At 33.6% G+C, this 18,632-nt stretch overlaps 2 protein-coding genes across 3 annotated transcripts in view; both read left to right on the top strand.

Moving 5' to 3' along the window:
* The first annotated feature begins 1,199 nt into the window (after window positions 1-1,199).
* Window positions 1,200-10,543, top strand: LOC117120313 (receptor-like protein 54). Of its 2 annotated transcripts, XM_033265337.1 has the most exons (4): window positions 1,200-2,577; window positions 3,616-3,750; window positions 6,821-8,452; window positions 8,630-10,543. In XM_033265337.1, the coding sequence occupies exons 1-4, from the start codon at window positions 2,568-2,570 to the stop codon at window positions 8,788-8,790; spliced, it is 1,938 nt and encodes a 645-aa protein (XP_033121228.1). In that variant the 5' UTR covers window positions 1,200-2,567; the 3' UTR covers window positions 8,791-10,543. The 2 variants fall into 2 exon arrangements, with proteins under 2 accessions (XP_033121228.1, XP_033121227.1); XM_033265336.1 differs by having other exon boundaries at window positions 6,821-10,543.
* A 796-nt stretch (window positions 10,544-11,339) lies between these two features.
* Window positions 11,340-18,632, top strand: part of LOC117120316 — a 66,678-nt gene continuing 59,385 nt past the window's right edge. Inside the window, exons 1-4 of the mRNA XM_033265338.1 lie at window positions 11,340-11,474; window positions 15,796-15,857; window positions 16,007-16,531; window positions 18,384-18,428. Coding sequence (XP_033121229.1) covers window positions 15,842-15,857; window positions 16,007-16,531; window positions 18,384-18,428 — 586 coding nt within the window. The 5' untranslated portion in view covers window positions 11,340-11,474; window positions 15,796-15,841. The remainder of the gene's footprint in view (window positions 11,475-15,795; window positions 15,858-16,006; window positions 16,532-18,383; window positions 18,429-18,632) is intronic.

Below are 18,632 nucleotides of genomic sequence, written 5' to 3'. Positions count from 1 at the left end.
AGTTTGTGGAGTACAATTCAAAAAACAACTATAGGTCTAATAATGAATTATTCTGATGTTAAATAGACAATTTTAGCTATCAAGGAGCGACGTTGTTTTTCATTGGGACCTTCAAGGCTAGGCCTATACCATCCTAGCTAGTCTAGGCCTAGAGTAGGATAAGGCTAGCGCGACATGCGGACGTTGGTACAAACGTCGCCTAAAGTAATTTATTTTACCCGGCAGAACGAAAGAAGGAAACTCCGCTTTTCAGTCGTAGGCCCTTGTTTTTTGACAAACAATGACCTTTCAGAGGTCAAATTGCTGTCAAGAATATGAATTTGCTGCTTCGCAGCAATTAATAAAGAAAGATATACATTTTCTATATTTCACCAACTAATAGGCAAGTCTCAATGGAGACTTAAGCATTTATTGATTTATCCAGATATTTTCTCACTCGTAGACCTCTGCAGACTACACCATCAGTTCTTTATTAATTTTTGTATATTTTTATTCCATTGCCATGGCTAGCCTTTTTTGACGCATAGAAAAGCTATTTTATTGTGTTGAAATTGAAAAAAAAAATCAATATACTGTAATTGACAATAGTGCAAATGGAGTTTGTCAAATTTATGTGAAATAAAATATGCAAACAAGTAACACACTTAATTAGAAATTACATCTGGGAAATATATTTGCATGAATGTAATAAAGTTATGAACTGCTGTACTTACAATGCAAGAACCAATTTAACATAATATGTCATAGCCTATAAATTTTGTTGGAATAAACTTTTTTTTTGGTTGTATTTGTTAATTATGGTAGACTACATACAATTTATTAATCAGCTTTAAACATTTGTTTATCATTTAATTTTTTTTTTTCACGATCCGAAGGAGGGTGCGGATATGAGGACATCGTATACCATAGGCAGTTAACATAGCAGTGTGATGAATATTCAAATTAGTGCAGTTACCGTAAAGTGTACAGCATTTTATGTGTACAGTACTAGTTTTTGGGAACTGATGGGGAATATTTTAAACATATCTTTATATTTAAACATGTGATGCTATGAACCATTGATTATTTGTATAATATTTCCATTTCAACACCAATAACAGCCATGTATTTATTTTGTCAAGCATAGAAATAAAATGTTCATGCCACTCTAAAAAAAGAGTTCCCAAAAACTTATACTGAAAGTGCAAATTGTGCCCCTTTTTGAAAAACAAAGTGTTAGGACAAGTTACTGTGCATTTTTGAAAAGGGGTGGAGTGAAGTGAGGTGAGGTTTGGTAAAATAGGGACATATTTGAGAGATTTATTTTAAAGAAAGGGATTTGCGGTGGGCGGAAATATGCTCTCTACTGAGTGCTCTTGTTATTATTGTAATTCTTCTTGTTCATTATTATTTTTGTTGTTTTTATTTGTTGTTGTTTTTATTTGTTGTTATAGGCCTACTACTATTGTTTTAATTTTTATCCCTTGTAAACTTTTTAAAAATAAGTTAGTACTGTATGTTTTTCTCATTGCATATCTGCAGCACATCATCATGTTTTATATGGTCTATTTATGCAGATAAACTATTTAGGTGCACTTCATTTAATTATTTCCTGGTGTAAATTTGGCTTTTTTATTTTCGCTTTATATTTCCCTGTTTTCTTTTTTTTTGTTAGTTTTAATGACTTTGATTGTTGTAGTTTTACAACAGTTGGTTTTACTGTTAAAAAGTGTTTCCAAATAAATATTATTATTATTATTATTATTATTACTATTTTTATTATTATTTATTATTATTATTATTATTATTATTATAGCCATTGTCACTAGGACAATTATTAAAATTCCCAATATAATATTGAAGTGCGTTTTCAGTACATAATTAAACTCCTGTGGAAACCACAAGCGCCACAACTATATTGTCTAAAAAATAGAAACAAAAGTACAACACGTAAAAGAGACACACAATCACAGATAATGTCAACAAATATTTTTTGACTATTTAACAATCAAATCCTCTAATATTTTGCACAAACTATTTAATTATAACATTTGCATGTAATGTATATATAAATAGGCATATATGCATAAATTGTAATTTGCGTACGTGCATTTCATTAGCTTGCATTACATCCCTGGGTGTATGCCTGATATGAATGAATTAGTCCATATTGATTTAGGTTACAATACAGTACAATGCAACTTTGCCAATATAAAGAAGGCCTATTAAGCATTATTAAACATAACAGCATTGTGAAACCTAGCTTTACATTTATCTAACCCTAAAATACCTTTGCTGCTCATATACCATTAGCCATGTTTACCCTGCTACATTACATTACATGTAATGGATAAAACATAATTTTTTAAAAACATCTGCAAATAATAATAATTGTATTCACCCTGTTTATATCTACAGCAAATTTGCATAAAGATCATGAAGATTATCTCTGGAATTCCCTCACTGAACTTCCAAAGGTATAGGCCATAAAAAGTGGTGAAATGACCTCTACGGAACATACAAACCTTTGGACTTTGCAGAGTATCATCGTTGAAGTGAAGTGGAATCGTTGAAGTGAAGTGGAAGCCATGTTGAGAGGTTTGTATATTTTGTATACTTAGGTCTGTTCTTGTTTAAAGTGACATATTTAGGCCAACTTTTGGTGGGGACAATTTCTGCTGAGCCCCATCGAACGCCAAAATATATGGAGCGCCATTTTAATGTTTTGCTGATACAATGGTTGAATAAACGCTGCCTATGTTTATACAATGTTTGAATGAGCGCTATTATGTTGTGCTGCACATAGTAACTCATATACGCCAATGCTCACACATTTGAGACTCGCTCATTCAAAGTCTATCTCAAACCAAAATGTCACGCATAAGTGCAATATTGTCTATAATTTAAAAACATATACAGTATGTATATTTTGTAGCTCTCTCGCTGAATATTAATCATCTACTGCTCCGTTCCACAACCAATGGGTCGCATCCAAATGTTTGGACTGTAAAAAAACGTTGATGACCGAGTTACATTTTTTCCCGCAAAACATATTGGCAGATCTGGTGGTCAGGGGTCCTGACAGCCCTCTCTCTTGGACAAAAAAAAAAAAATTCTAGACCTACCTTTTCAGGACAATTGAGGAAAATTTTCTTTTGTTAACAAAAAGAAAATTAAAAGTCGGGAAAGCTCATTTCCCGCCATCTAAGAATAACATTTTTCTCGGGGAGTATCCCTGACCCCATTTTATTTTTGGGGTTCATCAATAATAATAATAATGATAATTACTTGAAAATTTTCAAGGGGAAATTTTGAAGTCGGGAAAGTGCATTTCCCGCCATTTAGATATCAACATTTCTCGGCGAGAACCCGAACCCTCTTTCTCTTTGGGGTTCATTGATTCATGGAATCATTTTCAAGATCAGGGGGAAAACCTTTAATTCTGAAGAACTTAAAAGTCAATAAAAGACACTTCAAAAGTCAGGAAAGCTCATTTCCCGCCCTTTAGATATCAACATTTTCCCGCCAAGAACCCAAACCCCTTTTTCTTCGGGGTTCATTAATTCATGGAATCGTTTTCTTACTTCTCTTGTATAATGCATAGCAAAATGAGATTTAAAAATTCTTTTGATATAGGTGACCTAAGACACTATGTAGCAAAGATGTTACACAGAAAAATGTGTTATGTGAAGGATAAAGGAAAAGAACATACAGAAATATATTCCACGAAATCAAGTTCCATTGAACCAAGTTTCATTAAATCAAGTCAAGGTGGGTTTTTTTTAATAGGCCTATATATTTTCATAGGTACAAAGACATAATAGCATTAGGAAGCATGGCTGTAGGCTACGTTCAGGCTTGAAGATAAGCCAGGCTTGAGTTAAGCCTGGCTCAAAGTTAAGCCTGGCTTAACTTTGCCGGGCGCAGTGATTAAAGCCCGGCTTAGAAAAGTTAAACACGGTGGCACGCCAGGCCTAGTTACTATAGGAACACAGCTACAAACATAAGCCACCTAGTTCAGACTGGCACGTGGATAAACTCGGTGAGTTAAGCCGGGTTTATTCACCTAGTCTGAACTAGGCCTAAGTGTTAGACAAGACAATTTACCTTCTGTATTAAATGTTTGTGATTGTTACCATGTACATAATAATGATTTTTGCATTAAATATACTACAGACCCTACAGTGAATAGAATAAAGTAGCAATTGTCTTCTGAACTTAATGACCATAATACCTGTCAAAGTGGCATTTTAAGGCTACTATCTGGGAGCTCTCCAAAGTGCCACTTATAGCAACAAAATAATATAAAAGCAACATAAAGGTAAAATAAGATTTTTAACATGTTTAATTTTTTTTTTTTATGTATTTACAATTTCTAGTTCTCAAAGTGAAAGTGTTAATAAATATGTTTAAATTAAAAATGAATCCATCTCTTATTTCTTTTTGCAAAGTATTCCAGATGTGTGGGAAAGATTTGAATACTGAATTTTAATTAGTTTGTCCTGGCGAATGCATGATTGAATTTTTAAGTTGGTCTTTGTGTATGTGATTAATATCAATGTACTAAATACGTGGATGTTTAGATGGCCATACAATGTTCTTTATAATGCGAGTGTTGCTTCTATTCCTAGTAATTAAGTATTGGCTTCTTTCAAATATCAACAGTTTAATGGTGATTAATTCAGTTATAGCCAGTTTATTTAGCCAAATATATTTGATAATTATTGATAAATCCAACTTAAGCAAAGTATTGAATTTAAGACAATTTAAGCTGTTTTTTCCCTAAGCAAGCTTGATAAGTTCACCTCCTGGTTCTCAACACCCAAACCACAACTCAAACAAGACCCTGAGTTTCATAACATGGACTCTGAGATCAGAAATAATAAAGATATTGGTTTAAATGTGTGAATTGTCCGATGTCTTGACGAATTAATCAAGCTGACCAAAAAAAGTTTGCTGTTATCAGGGGCAGATCCAGAAATGTCTAAAAGGGGGGGGGGCCCGGAAGGGGGGCCGAAAGTTGGGTCGATTGAGACAACACTGTCGTAGGGGGTCAAAATGTTTGTGTTCTAGACGCCCGAACATAACATTTGAGGCATTCTTGGCCATCATTTTTTTATTTTTCTCTCTTTTTTTCTTTTTTTTTTCTTTTTTTACCTCCAAAAAGGGGGGGCCGGAGCCGGGCCGGCCCCCCGCAAATCCGCCCCTGGTTATGCCTAACTTTGCCTGAATGTTTGTAAGAATGTACCAACCGGTAACGAAACTGGTCGCCGTCTACCTAGAGTAAATGCCGCCACTAAACGAAGCTAAAGTTTTGTGACTTAATCTACCAAATGCAGCTAAAGTTTTGCGACTTAATCACCTGATTCTGGACTGATTGCTGATGGAGCATTTTTGGGAAATTGACTCCTTTTTTTCCATCCCAAACAAAATATTATTAATAAGTCAACATGGTCCATCTCAGTCATCATAGCCAGTCACAAAATTAGGAAGGTTGTTTTCAATAGCAGACACACACACAACAGAACGGAGTGCGTCAAAACGCGTGTTTGTTAATTTTTAGTGATAAAGAATTACGAAACGTCGTAGAATAACTTACTTTTTTCGTCCATTGTGGCAAAGAAGAAAACGACAGATAGTACCTTTAAGGTGGGTTATTTTCACAAAAACGAGATGCAATGATGAAAAAAAAAAGATTATTATTGTTCATTTTCAATTAATTCCTATTCTTCTTTCTTCCTATGCTTCTTCCATATTTTGGTTTAAATTTAATTTGTTATACTAAATACATATTTACGCATATTTCTATTTATTTATTATATATATATATATATATATATAAATGTATATCATTTTATTACAAATTTATATAATTTCTGTAATCTAGAAATAGGTCTATGTAAAATTTGTGTCTGTATTTAACATGTTTCAATCTTTTGCTTTATTTAAATATCAATTATTATCATAGATTTTAATGATTACATTATTTCATATAGTATTTTAGATAAATTTATAAACAATTTTAAATATTTAAATATAAACTAAGTAAAGTAAATATACGTAGATTAGATCAATAAAAATGGACATATTAGGCCTAGTAATCTTTATCTATTCATTTACACGAATAACATTTTCAATATTCTAATCAATTTTTATATAGCCGGAGTTAGTTTCGACCTAGGCAAACCTTTGCCAAAAAAGTACACTTTCTCCATCAAAAGGCTTCTTCTATGAATTGAATGACCTGTTCGAAGCACGAAGTCCTGTAGACCAAACCCAGTAACGTTACAATGTTTGATCGTACGGGAAATCCACTCACGAAATATTTTCTAATTTTATTATATTACCACCTTTTTATTACATAGATCTTTTTCAAAATATAACTGCTTTTATAACATTATATAGACCTATTAAACACAAAAACTGCTGGCTTCCGACCCCACCGGGGCCCTTAGGCAGGCCCCCTGGACCCCACGCCCCAGAAACCCCCCCCCCCCTTGAAATGACCTGGCTACGGGCCTGAATCTCTAATATTATGTTCTAAAACCACAATTTGGGCCATACTAAACCATAGAAAATCCCCCTTTTAACCCTACAAGGGATATTTATTCCTTGAGCCTGACCGAGGCTAGTCGGTCCCTTGGTTTGGACCCTCCTGTCACACATGTCCGATGCCTTGTTGACAAATATCTGAAGTCACCACTGCCTGGAAGGCAATTACACAAAATCATTTTTATCTTGACTCCAGGAGTGTCTCATATTAAATTGAAAAACAGTATTGTGAGTTGTTATATTGAGTTTCAATAATATACTTTAAATCAAAAATTTTTTGTTTTTTTAGGTATGGATGAGAGTCAGCCATCAGTCTCACAAGAGTTGCCAAGCAAAGGTACTATGAATTATGAAAGTCACATAGTAGACATATGCAACTCACTAAGGATGTTTGGTTATCATATGATCCCTAATGAAGAGATAATTTCAGATGAGCAGATCATTCAACTTATGAGTAACGAAACAAATTGGAGAAACAAAAAACATCTATTAAATAAATTGAAAATACAATCATCTGAAGACATTGGCAAAATTTTTGCTCATGTTTTAATTGCTGTAGAAGATGAACAGGATGTTTTGGGGGAAATCCATGAATTATGTACTGATGATGTCGTCAGTAGTTTATCAGGTGAATGTAAGAAATTAAACTTCAAATATAATATTACAGAATATGACTATAGGTCCAAAGTCACTGTATTATTTTTAATTCATCTGCTGTTTAATGCATCAAGACTTGAGAATCTTATTTTATTCAATTGTAATATAACAGGTGTTACTGTGGAAAAGATTGTTGATGCAATGCATGGGGAAGGAGTTATGTTGGAATTAACAGAAATTGATATCAGTGAAAATAACCTCAATGACATCAAAGGTTCCTCACTTGTCACTTTGTTTGTTTTAGCTCCTAAGCTGATTCATCTTGACATGAGTAATTGCAGTCTGTCAAGTGCTTTTATGGATGATATGGTTAAAGAGTGTTCTAGTAGGGGAGTTGTGTTGAAGTTAACAAAACTTAATATCAGTAAAACTAACCTCAAAAACATCAAAGGTTCTTCACTTTCCATGTTGCTTGCTGTAGCGCCTAAGCTGAATGATCTTGACATGAGTAATTGCAATCTGTCAGGTGTTATTATAGATGATATGGTCAAAGATTATTCTAGTAAAGGTGTTATTTTGGAATTAAAAAGACTTAATATCAGTGAAAATAACCTTAATGCCATTAAATGTTCCTCACTTGCCACTATGCTGACTGTAGCTCCTAAGTTGAATACTCTCTACATGATAAATTGCAGTCTCTCAGATGCTATGGATGATATGGTCAAAGAATGTTCTGGTAGGGGAGAATTATCACATCTTGATATCAGTAAAAATACCCTCAATTACATCAAAGGATCCTCACTTGCCACTTTGCTGTCTTTTGCTTCAAAACAATTAAGCCTTTACATTAGAAATTGTAGTCTGTCGGGTGCTATTATGGAGGATATGGTCAAAGAGTGTTCTAGTAGAAGAATTGTGTTGAAATTGACATATCTTAATATCTGTGGAAATAACCTCAGTGACATCAAAGGTGTCTCACTTGCCACTTTGCTGGCTGTAGCTCCTAAGCTGAATTATCTTGACATAAGTAATTGTGGTCTCACAGGTGCTATTATGGATGAAATGGTCAAAGAGTGTTCAAGAAACGGAGTTGTGTTAAAATTAACAGAAATTGATATCAGTGAAAATAACCTCAATAATATCAAAGGTTCTTCCCTTGCCACTTTGCTGGCTGTAACTCCTAAGCTAAATGATCTTATCATGAGTAATTGCAGTCTTTCAGGTGCTATTATTGATGATATGGTCAAAGAGCATTCTAGTAGGAAAGTTGTATTGCAATTAACAGAAATTGATATCAGTAAAAATAACCTCAAAGACAGCAAAGGTTCCTCACTTGCCACTTTGCTTATTGTAGCCCCTAAGCTATATGATCTTGACATGAGTAATTGCAGTCTGTCAGGTGCTATTATGGATGATATGGTTAAAGAGTGTTCTAGTAAAGAAGTTGTGTTGGAAATGAAATATCTTAATATCAATGGTAATAACCTCAATGATATCAAAGGTTCCTCACTTTCCACTTTGTTTGCTTTAGCTCCTAAGCTGAATGATCTTGACATCAGTAATTGCAGTCTATCAGGTGCTATTATGGATGATATGTTTAAAAAGTTTTATAGAAGGGGACTCAACATCAAATGTTCCTCACTTGCCACTTGCTTGCTGTAGCTCTTAAATTAGAAGTCTCGACAAGTTTTAGACAAGTTACATAAACCCAGCCTCATAGTTTGTTTTTTTTTTCTTATTTTATTTCACCAAAATCAAAGGTCACCCTCGCCATAATAGGATTTTAACATGAAAAAGTAAATGTACTATTTTCATAATAGCCTAAATACATTGAAGTGGCTATTGATATGTATGACAGTTGAATGCAAGAAAATATACATACTACTTGTGATGTAACTGTTTTATTGGAATAGTACTAGCAAAGTGTATTTTAATTTAACATGCAAAACCATGCAAATCTTCAAACAATATAAAGTGTATTTGATTGTAATTTTTCATGTCTGTATTTCAGCAATGGAAATTTAATGCATTTTTTCAGTTTATTTTATATTATTAATGTATGGTATATACTGTAGCTGGTTATATGGTATAAAGAAGATTTTTTTTCATAAGCTTTCACTCAGTCCTTAAAATCAAACATTTCATTCTAATAACATTTTAACTTTATTCTGGAATAATTATAATCAAATTTAAATAAAATTTAATTGAATATCTTAAAAATTTAATTTAATTTAATTTAAAATTTAAATTTTTACGGTCTTGTATGAATTTTATTTTGTTTTTCTTGATTTACTGTATGTCTATATATGAAGCTTAGGTAAGGAGGAGACTAATTATTAGCCACGAATCATGATGACTACGTGGGTATCTGGCTACCCCATGTGGCCTATTGTTTACCAGATTTTCATAAATAAATAAAATATACAAATATGACCAGTGCTTTTCAATATAACCTATGCTAATTCATTGCTTATGTGTTTTGAGAAAGGATTTATTTTTTGTGGTCCTAGATGGAGATACATTACAGTGTAATTTTAGTTGGTACTAAAAAAAAAAAAAAATTGTTACTTATCATCTAAATGTTAAAAGTTGATATGTATGTTTATTGGTTTTTACGGATGCCTTGTTGATATAATTATGTTCTTTAAATTAAAAAGCTTTGTAACAATACAAAAACAATTAAATGTTTTTCATTATTGTGATTATTAATGATTATAAAGAATATTTTTAATTATTTTTTGTAATCAGTATTTAAGAGTGTTTATAAAGATCAATCTTTCTTCATGAAACATGATGAATAAATTATGACATATCTGTCGATTGCTGTAAGGCATAAGGCAATAAAAATCCTATTCTGTTACAAAGCATTTTCATAATGGCTAGGTGAACCCTGTCCTTAAAATAGAAATAGGCCCTAGATACATTTTATGTTATGGCTGATAAAATATACATTTCCTAATTTGTATACATGGTTTTTCAGATGCAGTGGTTTCACATTTCAGCAGTAGACATTCAAATTTGTTTGAATTTTCAACGTGAGTTTAGCTCCAGTTCTAATCTGTATTAGGCCTGCACATGAGATGTAGGTTGCTAGAAGCGTTCTGTGGTGTTTCTATGTAATTGCAGGATAATAACAGGCATTTTCATTGTTATATTATTGGTAATAACAATGTTATCCTGCTGCTAACCCATTGTGCACTCATCCTGGTGACAATTTGCAATGAATTTCAGAGTATATGACAGTAATGGATGTTGTTATTAACCCACAATAATTAAGAAATGGAATTGTAAATTATTTTTAACTAGACCTACTGCTTGAAAAGAACAAGTAACATATTTACAATTCCATTACAAATCAATATAATGTGTATATTTGTTTTATACTTTTAATAAAACTTCCTGTTTCACCTTAAAATTTTAGTCGCTTTTTATTACATTATGCGTTGCCAAATAATGTTGATGATGACGATGACGACAATGATGATGATGTTGATGATGGTTGTGTTGATGACGATAATGACTGATGGTAATATCAAGGTATCAAAGTCTTGGTTTGTTGGGTTTAGTTTAACGTTAATTCATCATCGAGTAAAATACACCGAGCGACTTGCAATCTTGCAAGCGTGATTCATGAAGTCGCAAGGGTATTTTTTGTCTCCTTCATAACCACCATACTAAACCGCTTATCAATGATGACTTATATAGCTTGATTTATTTCCATGGCATTTCATGGTCTCTGGGATTACGAAAGATGTGCATATACAGATCTGATTTAATGTCAACAACTTTTGATTTCCAGTTAACCATATCGTCACTGATGATAATCAATTTACAATCTTTTTTTTTTTTTTTTAAACTGAGATGCATGTTGTGAAAATTTTTTGACATTTCCGACCATTATGATTCTTTCTGTTTGTGTACCAATAAGAGCAAGCTGGGAAGGTAATCCGAACAAAAATGTAAAAAATACTTTATTGCTTAACCTTTTTATAGTTTTTTTTAGACCTCCATTTAAAATTTATTTTAGACATACAAGAAGAAACAATTCCCTGATAATATCTATAACAGACAATAATAATAATATAATAATAATAAAATATATAAATAACAGAAGAGTAGGCCCTAATCGTTTTGTTTCGTTTCATTCGACCAAATAGTAAAATAGTAGCAGTTGGGTAGCAGTCTCATAACGTCATGGCGATTGCACATAATAGAGTGTTTGCACATAACCGAAGATACTAACGGCGTTCCATACTGTTTGATAGGACGACGCGACGCCATGTTCGGGTGGAGGAAGTTTGCTTTGTATGTAGCCTAGGCCTAGTACCTTAGGCCTAGCCTGTTAGGTATATTGTTCACAATTGTTAATTTTATTTGGTTGTTCATAACTCTGAGTACGGACGGCCATTATCTTTACTGTTACGTAATAGTCTTAGTTTGAGGCCAGGGAGAACCTCCTTCATACGTACCTAGGCCTAGGCCTAGGCCTTTATATTATTAATATTAGGCTAGCCTAGGTAGGCCTACCTAAATAGGTAGGCCTAGCCTAGGCCCCTATAGACCTATACTATATAGATAGGCTAATAATAATAATATAGGCCTAGTGACTAGTGTCTCTCCATCTTGTCTGGTAAACCAGAGTGGAGAATAGTGTCTGAACCACTAGGCCAGCAGAACTGTCGTCAGGGTCCAGGGAGGGGGAAAATTTGCTCCAAATTTGCTCCGGGCGATCGTCTGGTAGCTGCGAGTCTTTATGGTGGTGTCGGTGGTGTCTATAGAGTACTACTACTACTGTGTTATGTCAAAGAACTTAAATAGCAGAAGAATGTGCTTTTCTGCGTAGGCTATTTGCATTAAAATCGATGGAACATCCGCCCTCCTGCGAATGGGGTAAAATATGACCATTTTACCAAGTGGAGAAACTACAGGAAACAAAGGAACCAGAGCGGCACCTTTATTATTGCTATATAGCGCCGCCGCGCGGATGGGATAAAATTGCTCTCCGTGTACCCACAATGACTTTGGAATGGATGTTCCACTATATTGGGAAGCTGCTCTATCTTCTGCTATTTATTATCTTTGGTACGTCACAATACCACGTGATACTACTCCGTTGCTATCGTTGCAAAATGCGTTCAACCAGATGCCATTTTCTTCACTGACAAACCATTAATCCCAATTTCTAGAATTTCTAACGTAATTATTAAGATGTTGTATCTTTGTCTTTGTAAATGTTAATCGATGATTAAATGTGTGTTCGATAACTAATATAATGTGACCTTTGTGTTGTTAGTACATTTTGAGGGTAAAATATTAGATTTTAAAATGCCTATTCCAGAAAGCCTATGAAATTGTTCAGGCGTAATGAACAGTACCCAACGTCAGTTGACAACAGAGAGCACCACCTGGCATCATGACGACACGCCTGTTGTACTCATGGGAGAAGCCAGCTGCCCTGTGGGGTTCTTGTGGGGATGAGGTAGAAAATCCTCCTCGAATACCAGTCAATTCGAGCGGATGTCAGTTCGAGCGGATTCCAGTTCGAGCGGATGCCAGTTCGAACATTTAGTGCGAACTATAACAAGGGCGAATTTATCGTCGCCGTATTCTTGTATTTGTTTGTTTTAAATGCAAAAAAATGCTCTGATTACTAAGGTTCTGAAAGGTTTTTAGTACTTTTTGATAATTACTCCATGTTTGAATTACAGTCTTGGCAACTCCGACTACCAAGATGACCGCTAACAAGTTAAAACTATAATAGAATTGCGCACTTTTCAGCTTAAAAAAGAAGAAAGTGTATGTTTTACTAGAGTGCACGAGAAGCACACACACAAGACGAATAACCATTATTTTTTTCACGGTAAACAAAGTGGGGTGGCTAGCCACCCTATTCACCACCCCTCCCCCTTCCCCAGATCCGCCACTGGTTGGGGTTCTGTATTTAAAAAAGCAAATTATATTTGTAATTGAGTTATGCTACTCACTTATCTATTCTGGAACTGTTGTGTGCCCCCCTTCCCCTTTGAACATGTCAAATTTTTAGCTCAAAAATATAATTTTGAAGTAATTCGTATATAACTTGTACAGGTGGTTGTTCGCACAAGTGGATCTTCTTCCGCTCAAACTAGCATCCGCTCGAAAAAAATTCCGCTCGAATTGGCCTTTGCTCGAAGTGGCATCCGCTCGAATTGACTGGTTCCCTCCTCCTCAATGAAGCTCCGAAGTCTGATGTTTTGCTGTTCACAAGCCATTTATTGAATTTATGGAATGAAAGTTCTTAGGTTCTTAAGTAGGCCGGGTCATATATTATTATTAGAGTAGTTTTCGCCGCACGCCGTTAATCTTAACTTTAATGTTAATACCCGACATGCAACGCGATAACTCGGTAAAAAAAATTGAAATATGCATACGTAAACCCATTACTAATGTATTCAAGCACGTAAAATAATGAAATTAACAGACACTAGTCACTATAGGCCTAGGTAAGTTAACGTCGAAAACTACCTAATTTCAGTTATTTTGTTTTGTAGGGGAAACCCTGGGGTCCAACTTGAACGAAGGCGATGAACGTTTGTTGGAAATCACCTAGTTATTTGTGTACAAAATTTCCTGCACATCTGTTCAAAACTGGCGACGCTGGACGCTTTTAAAGTTCTAGTAACAAGAACATGTACAGCAGTGAGGCTCTGGTCTCAGCGCTTTGCGCAGACCCAAAAGGTTTGCCAGAAATAACAGTAGTACACCTAATTTGAAAAAAACAAAAACAACTAGAGATACTATGTTCAGTTGAACATGAACCTAGTCATTTTTTAAGAGATAACCACTGTGACCTTTAACCTCAACCTGTGAACACCCCATGTTCTAATGCAACTGGTCCAATACTTAGTCACTAGCAATAATTTTCACTATAGTAACCCTTGTGAATTTTTACCTATAGATGAAGAGTAGTTTTTCATGTTTATAAGGCCCTAATGATCATTCCTGGTAAATTCAAACTCAATAGGGCTATTTTGAAAATTTGACCCCGATGACCCCCATGTAACCACTGATGACAGACAGGGGTGTAGGAGGTTTCACTGGTTCTTAATGATCAAATTTGATTGAATTTGGTTTATTCGTTTGCCATTTGGAAGAGGTGAATAATATAGGGGGAAATGAGTGATTTTTTCCCCCTCCCCCTCGTAGTCCTAAATATATTGGGACATAAAATTGTCTGTCTTTTTCTTACAGTCATATGTCTCTCCCATCCAGATAGATTTATGTATTTTAATTAGATGTATAATCATGTTAATCTTCTTTCTAGCTGTTTTTACTCGCATTTTACCACTAAACTTGAATTTTCTATATTGACTGATGATAGTAGGGTTCCCAAGTTGGAAGAAATCTCTTCCAGGAGATCTGGTTAAATGAGCTTTCTTATAATATATTTATTTTACTTTGCTGCTTATGACGAATACCCATAGGCACTGATTTCCGTGAGACAATTGATAATAAAGTGACACCTGACCATGCCCACTTTGCACTCGCTGGAGACATCAGCCCCCTTCGGGCAAATCCTGGTGCCACTCCCGGTAAAAATGTTCCATATATCATATAATTTTTTTTTCATTTCAAATTTACAAAAACAAACAAAAAATTACAAAGATACAGTTCAAAATTTTATTATCATAAGTGGAAATTCTTTTCGTTACCCACTATCATGGAATATTATACAAATAATAAATGTTTATAAGTACAATGGGGTAGAATCTTTCACCGAATGAAATATTATATCCCATTGTACGAATGAGAAACATTCATTATTTGTTTTATAAAAAACCTGTGTATCTCTCTTCCCTACCTTTTCCTGTAGGCCCTCGGATGTAGGCCTAGCCTAGGCTGCTGTATCTAACAATAGCAAAATCTTCGTCATATCTTCTTTGCTCGCAGGGTTTTTATGAGTTACTGTTATTTTATTGGCTTTTGTTGATTTGGCATCACTTTCATTCAGCCTCAAAGCCGAACCATTTTCTCATCAGGGCGCAAGGGCTACTGAATGATTAAATCCTTGTTGACACGCGGGCTGTATCTACGCTAGGCTAATTTTTCTTTCTCGCTTACGTCGCATTGAATTCAGATTTTTGTTGTCTTGGAGATGAAAAAGTACTATTCAACGATCGTTGACTAGTACTTAAATAACCGTGGAATAGATATTTTAAATCAATCTCACGTGACCTGTTTTTAACCAATCAAATTACTGTAATCGATTATATACAGATGTTGTATTCAGAGTAATATTGAATAATATTAGGCCAACTGTACAGTGCATGTGGTTACTATTTTGTTTTGGTCCAGTAAACTAATTTTAGTTCCTTGCCAACATTTTTTATTACAGGCCCTTCCATCTATAGAACTTATTAAAGTACATTTTCAAATACCAAGCCTCGCATTCACTTAAGATTGAGTGGAGACTAAAAATACAATGTCACTGTATTTAAATTAAAATTTTATATATTTTATTACTTTAACATAAAACTGAATTGAGAGAAGTTGACATGTTTATAATACAGATCAAAAAAAGTAGGGAAACTCTACAGTAAAAATGATAACAAATTCTTATTTAAGCATTTGATATCAAATCGCTATTTCTTTCCTTTTTTCTGATTGAGTTATTATTGTTTACTTCAGGAATGAATAAAGAGTGATGCAGTAGCTGTACAAGTAAACACTGAAGATGGAAACAAGTAAAGGTAAACTAATAAGATATTTAATTTATGTCAACATTCTTCTGCTGTTTTGTGATCAACATGTTTTACAGTATGATGGTGAAATTGATTTTAAACAATTTGTCATTCCATTGTTGTTTTTTTACAAACATTTCTTTTCATTTAAATCATAGAAGAAAAAGATTTTGCAGATCTTAAGATGGTTGTGTCAGAATGGTTTGATAAAAACATAGACATCAATATGCTGAAAGTTCTGTACAGTGACCATGTAGGAGATACTTTTGCATTGCATGTGGCTTCTAAAACAATGGACTTAATTAATATGCTGATTAGTTTTGGAAATCTGAGTCCAACTGATCTCGCCCTCCTTTATGATACTATTAAGGCAACACAGCAATTTGGCCTGGAACAAGAAATTAAAAAACAGGTGCCATCATTCCATTTTCCTAAAGATACATGGGATAATGTATTTACGGAATTCACACCGTATCGGCTAAGACTTGTGCAGCTAGGAATGTCGCTGATTCCACGTGATGTAGAAAGGCTCAGTCAACATTATGATGTAAAACATACAAACAGCTGGAGTTTGATTATGGAGCTAGAATATAAAATGATTATTTGTGAAGAAAACATAAACGATTTTACCAAAACCTTGAAGAAACTCAAACTCCAACGAGCTGTGAAAGCTCTAACAGAAGGTACTCTATTTCTTGTTTTTTCAGATAATTTAATAAATGTTGATATTGTAATATTGTAAATTAATGACACATTATTTCTGCAGTCATTAAAAATTTTAAAGATGTAGTGAGTAGTACAAATGCTATGAAAACATGACTGATTATAATAATCTTTCAAGTTGCTATAAGACTACAGGTGCACCTTAATCAATCTTTTAGGCCAACATAACCCATAGGCAGAAATATAATTATGATTAGGAAGTTACAACATTTTAAATTGATTTAGCTTACATGCATTTTGTAACATTTTTCACAGCTTAACTTTCCTACTGAGGAACCCATTTAAAGATGTATTTGAAATAATTGGGTGTCAAAAAAGGTTTGGAACTTTATCAAAAGAAAGACGGTTATGGATACCCACTCAGAAAAACTAACCAGGACCTACTGTACAAGCCATCATCAAAAGTAATGAAAAAACTTTCACAATCTCAGTAAACAATCCCAGAATGTGTTCATTGAAGAAAGCATTTATATTCTCAATCTTGGTTATAGTCCATATCCCGCCATGCCACACATAAGGTTTTCTTTGGAAAGAATTGAGAAGTGACTAAAACCATTTTCCAAGCATAGCAGATGATCCTGATCTTATACCAATAAACAGCCCTCAACTTGTGGGAGTGTGTGGCGTGGCATGTAAGCTGTTGAACTTCTGATTGTACAGTAAGATCAGGAGTTCGAGACCAATGCTTGTCAATTTGCTTGTGTCCTTGGGCAAGACACTTTACTTATCTTTGCCTCTCTTCACCGTGGATTATAAATGCTACGACTGTTCCAGTCAGTTAATAAGAGCAACTAGAATCGATTATGGTTCATACAAACCTATGAACGAACAAGCCCTCAAATTGCTCCATTATTACAGGTGTTATAGGTATTTAGTCAATGTTTCGACTCTGATGCAGCATCTTGTCTAAAATGAAAGAAAAAACTTTTAAAAACTAATAAATACTTATCTGACTGGATATGATATTTTTGCTAATACTAATTAAGGAGGTTAAGTCACAGAAATTTGAATAAAATCACATTAATATTAATCCATGTTCGGTAGTAATTGAATTTTAGTGATAGTACAGTATCATAATTTCGCTTGATTTCCACCCAAAATATTCCATGCTATTTAAAATATTAGCAGCTTGATCTGGCCCTCATAAAGATTCCTACAATATGACATTGTACCACCCATATAGAATAGACACCATTTGCTGAGATAAATATATTACCTTTTTTTAAATTTTTAGTTAGAGCATAGATCTATTAGAGTCAGTTGGCCTCTTTTTCTAATAAAAAAAGTGAACATCAAGATCATCAAGTATGCTCAATGACAGTCAATCATTACCCCTGTATTAAATAGGCCTCTTTTATTATTATTATTTTATTTAGCCATCATTTGAAAAATGATATCTGGCCATCTCATAGGTGCAATGTCTATTAAATGTTGTGTCTTCTTACCCTATTTACATACCATACTTTACCTATTTAAGTTAAGACTATCTCCTAGAAAATTTTCAAATGTTTGCATCCAATTGTTGTCCAGCCGCAATTGCATTCATACCAACAAACGGTTAATAATTACACCAGTTTTTTTTTTGTTTTTTTTAGTTTTAAATTTTCCATGTGATAATATTTGATTTCTGAAATGCTCAGAAATTTTGCTCAATTTCACAAAAAAACAAAGTTATTACTTCTGAAGTCTGAGTGCTATTTTCAAGCATCTAGATAATATCCTATAAAATGTTAAGATTTTATAACTATTTAAAAATAAAGTGAATTTGTTATATTTGTATTACTTAAAATGACTGGTATGTTTCATTTACAGATATTTCAAGTGTATTGTTAACCTTTAGAAAAAGACATCGTGAAGGTAATAAAGTTTCAATATAACCAATCATGTATTTTTGTTTAATACTGGTTTTCTGTTTACATAATATTTACAGAAGATAAATGGACATGACCATGACTCTATATATTATTTCATACATTATTTAAAATAGGTATAAATTAATTATATGTAAGGGATTGATTAATATAAACACTGAAGGTTATTTCTGAATTTTTTCTTTTGATT

The sequence above is a fragment of the Anneissia japonica genome, unplaced genomic scaffold (assembly GCF_011630105.1).
Source record: "Anneissia japonica isolate Jap-2015-1 unplaced genomic scaffold, ASM1163010v1 scaffold287808_len173961_cov137, whole genome shotgun sequence".
In the NCBI taxonomy this organism is placed as follows: domain Eukaryota; kingdom Metazoa; phylum Echinodermata; class Crinoidea; order Comatulida; family Comatulidae; genus Anneissia; species Anneissia japonica.
Note: the sequence above shows the minus strand (reverse complement) of the source record. Positions and strands in the feature narration are given on the sequence as shown.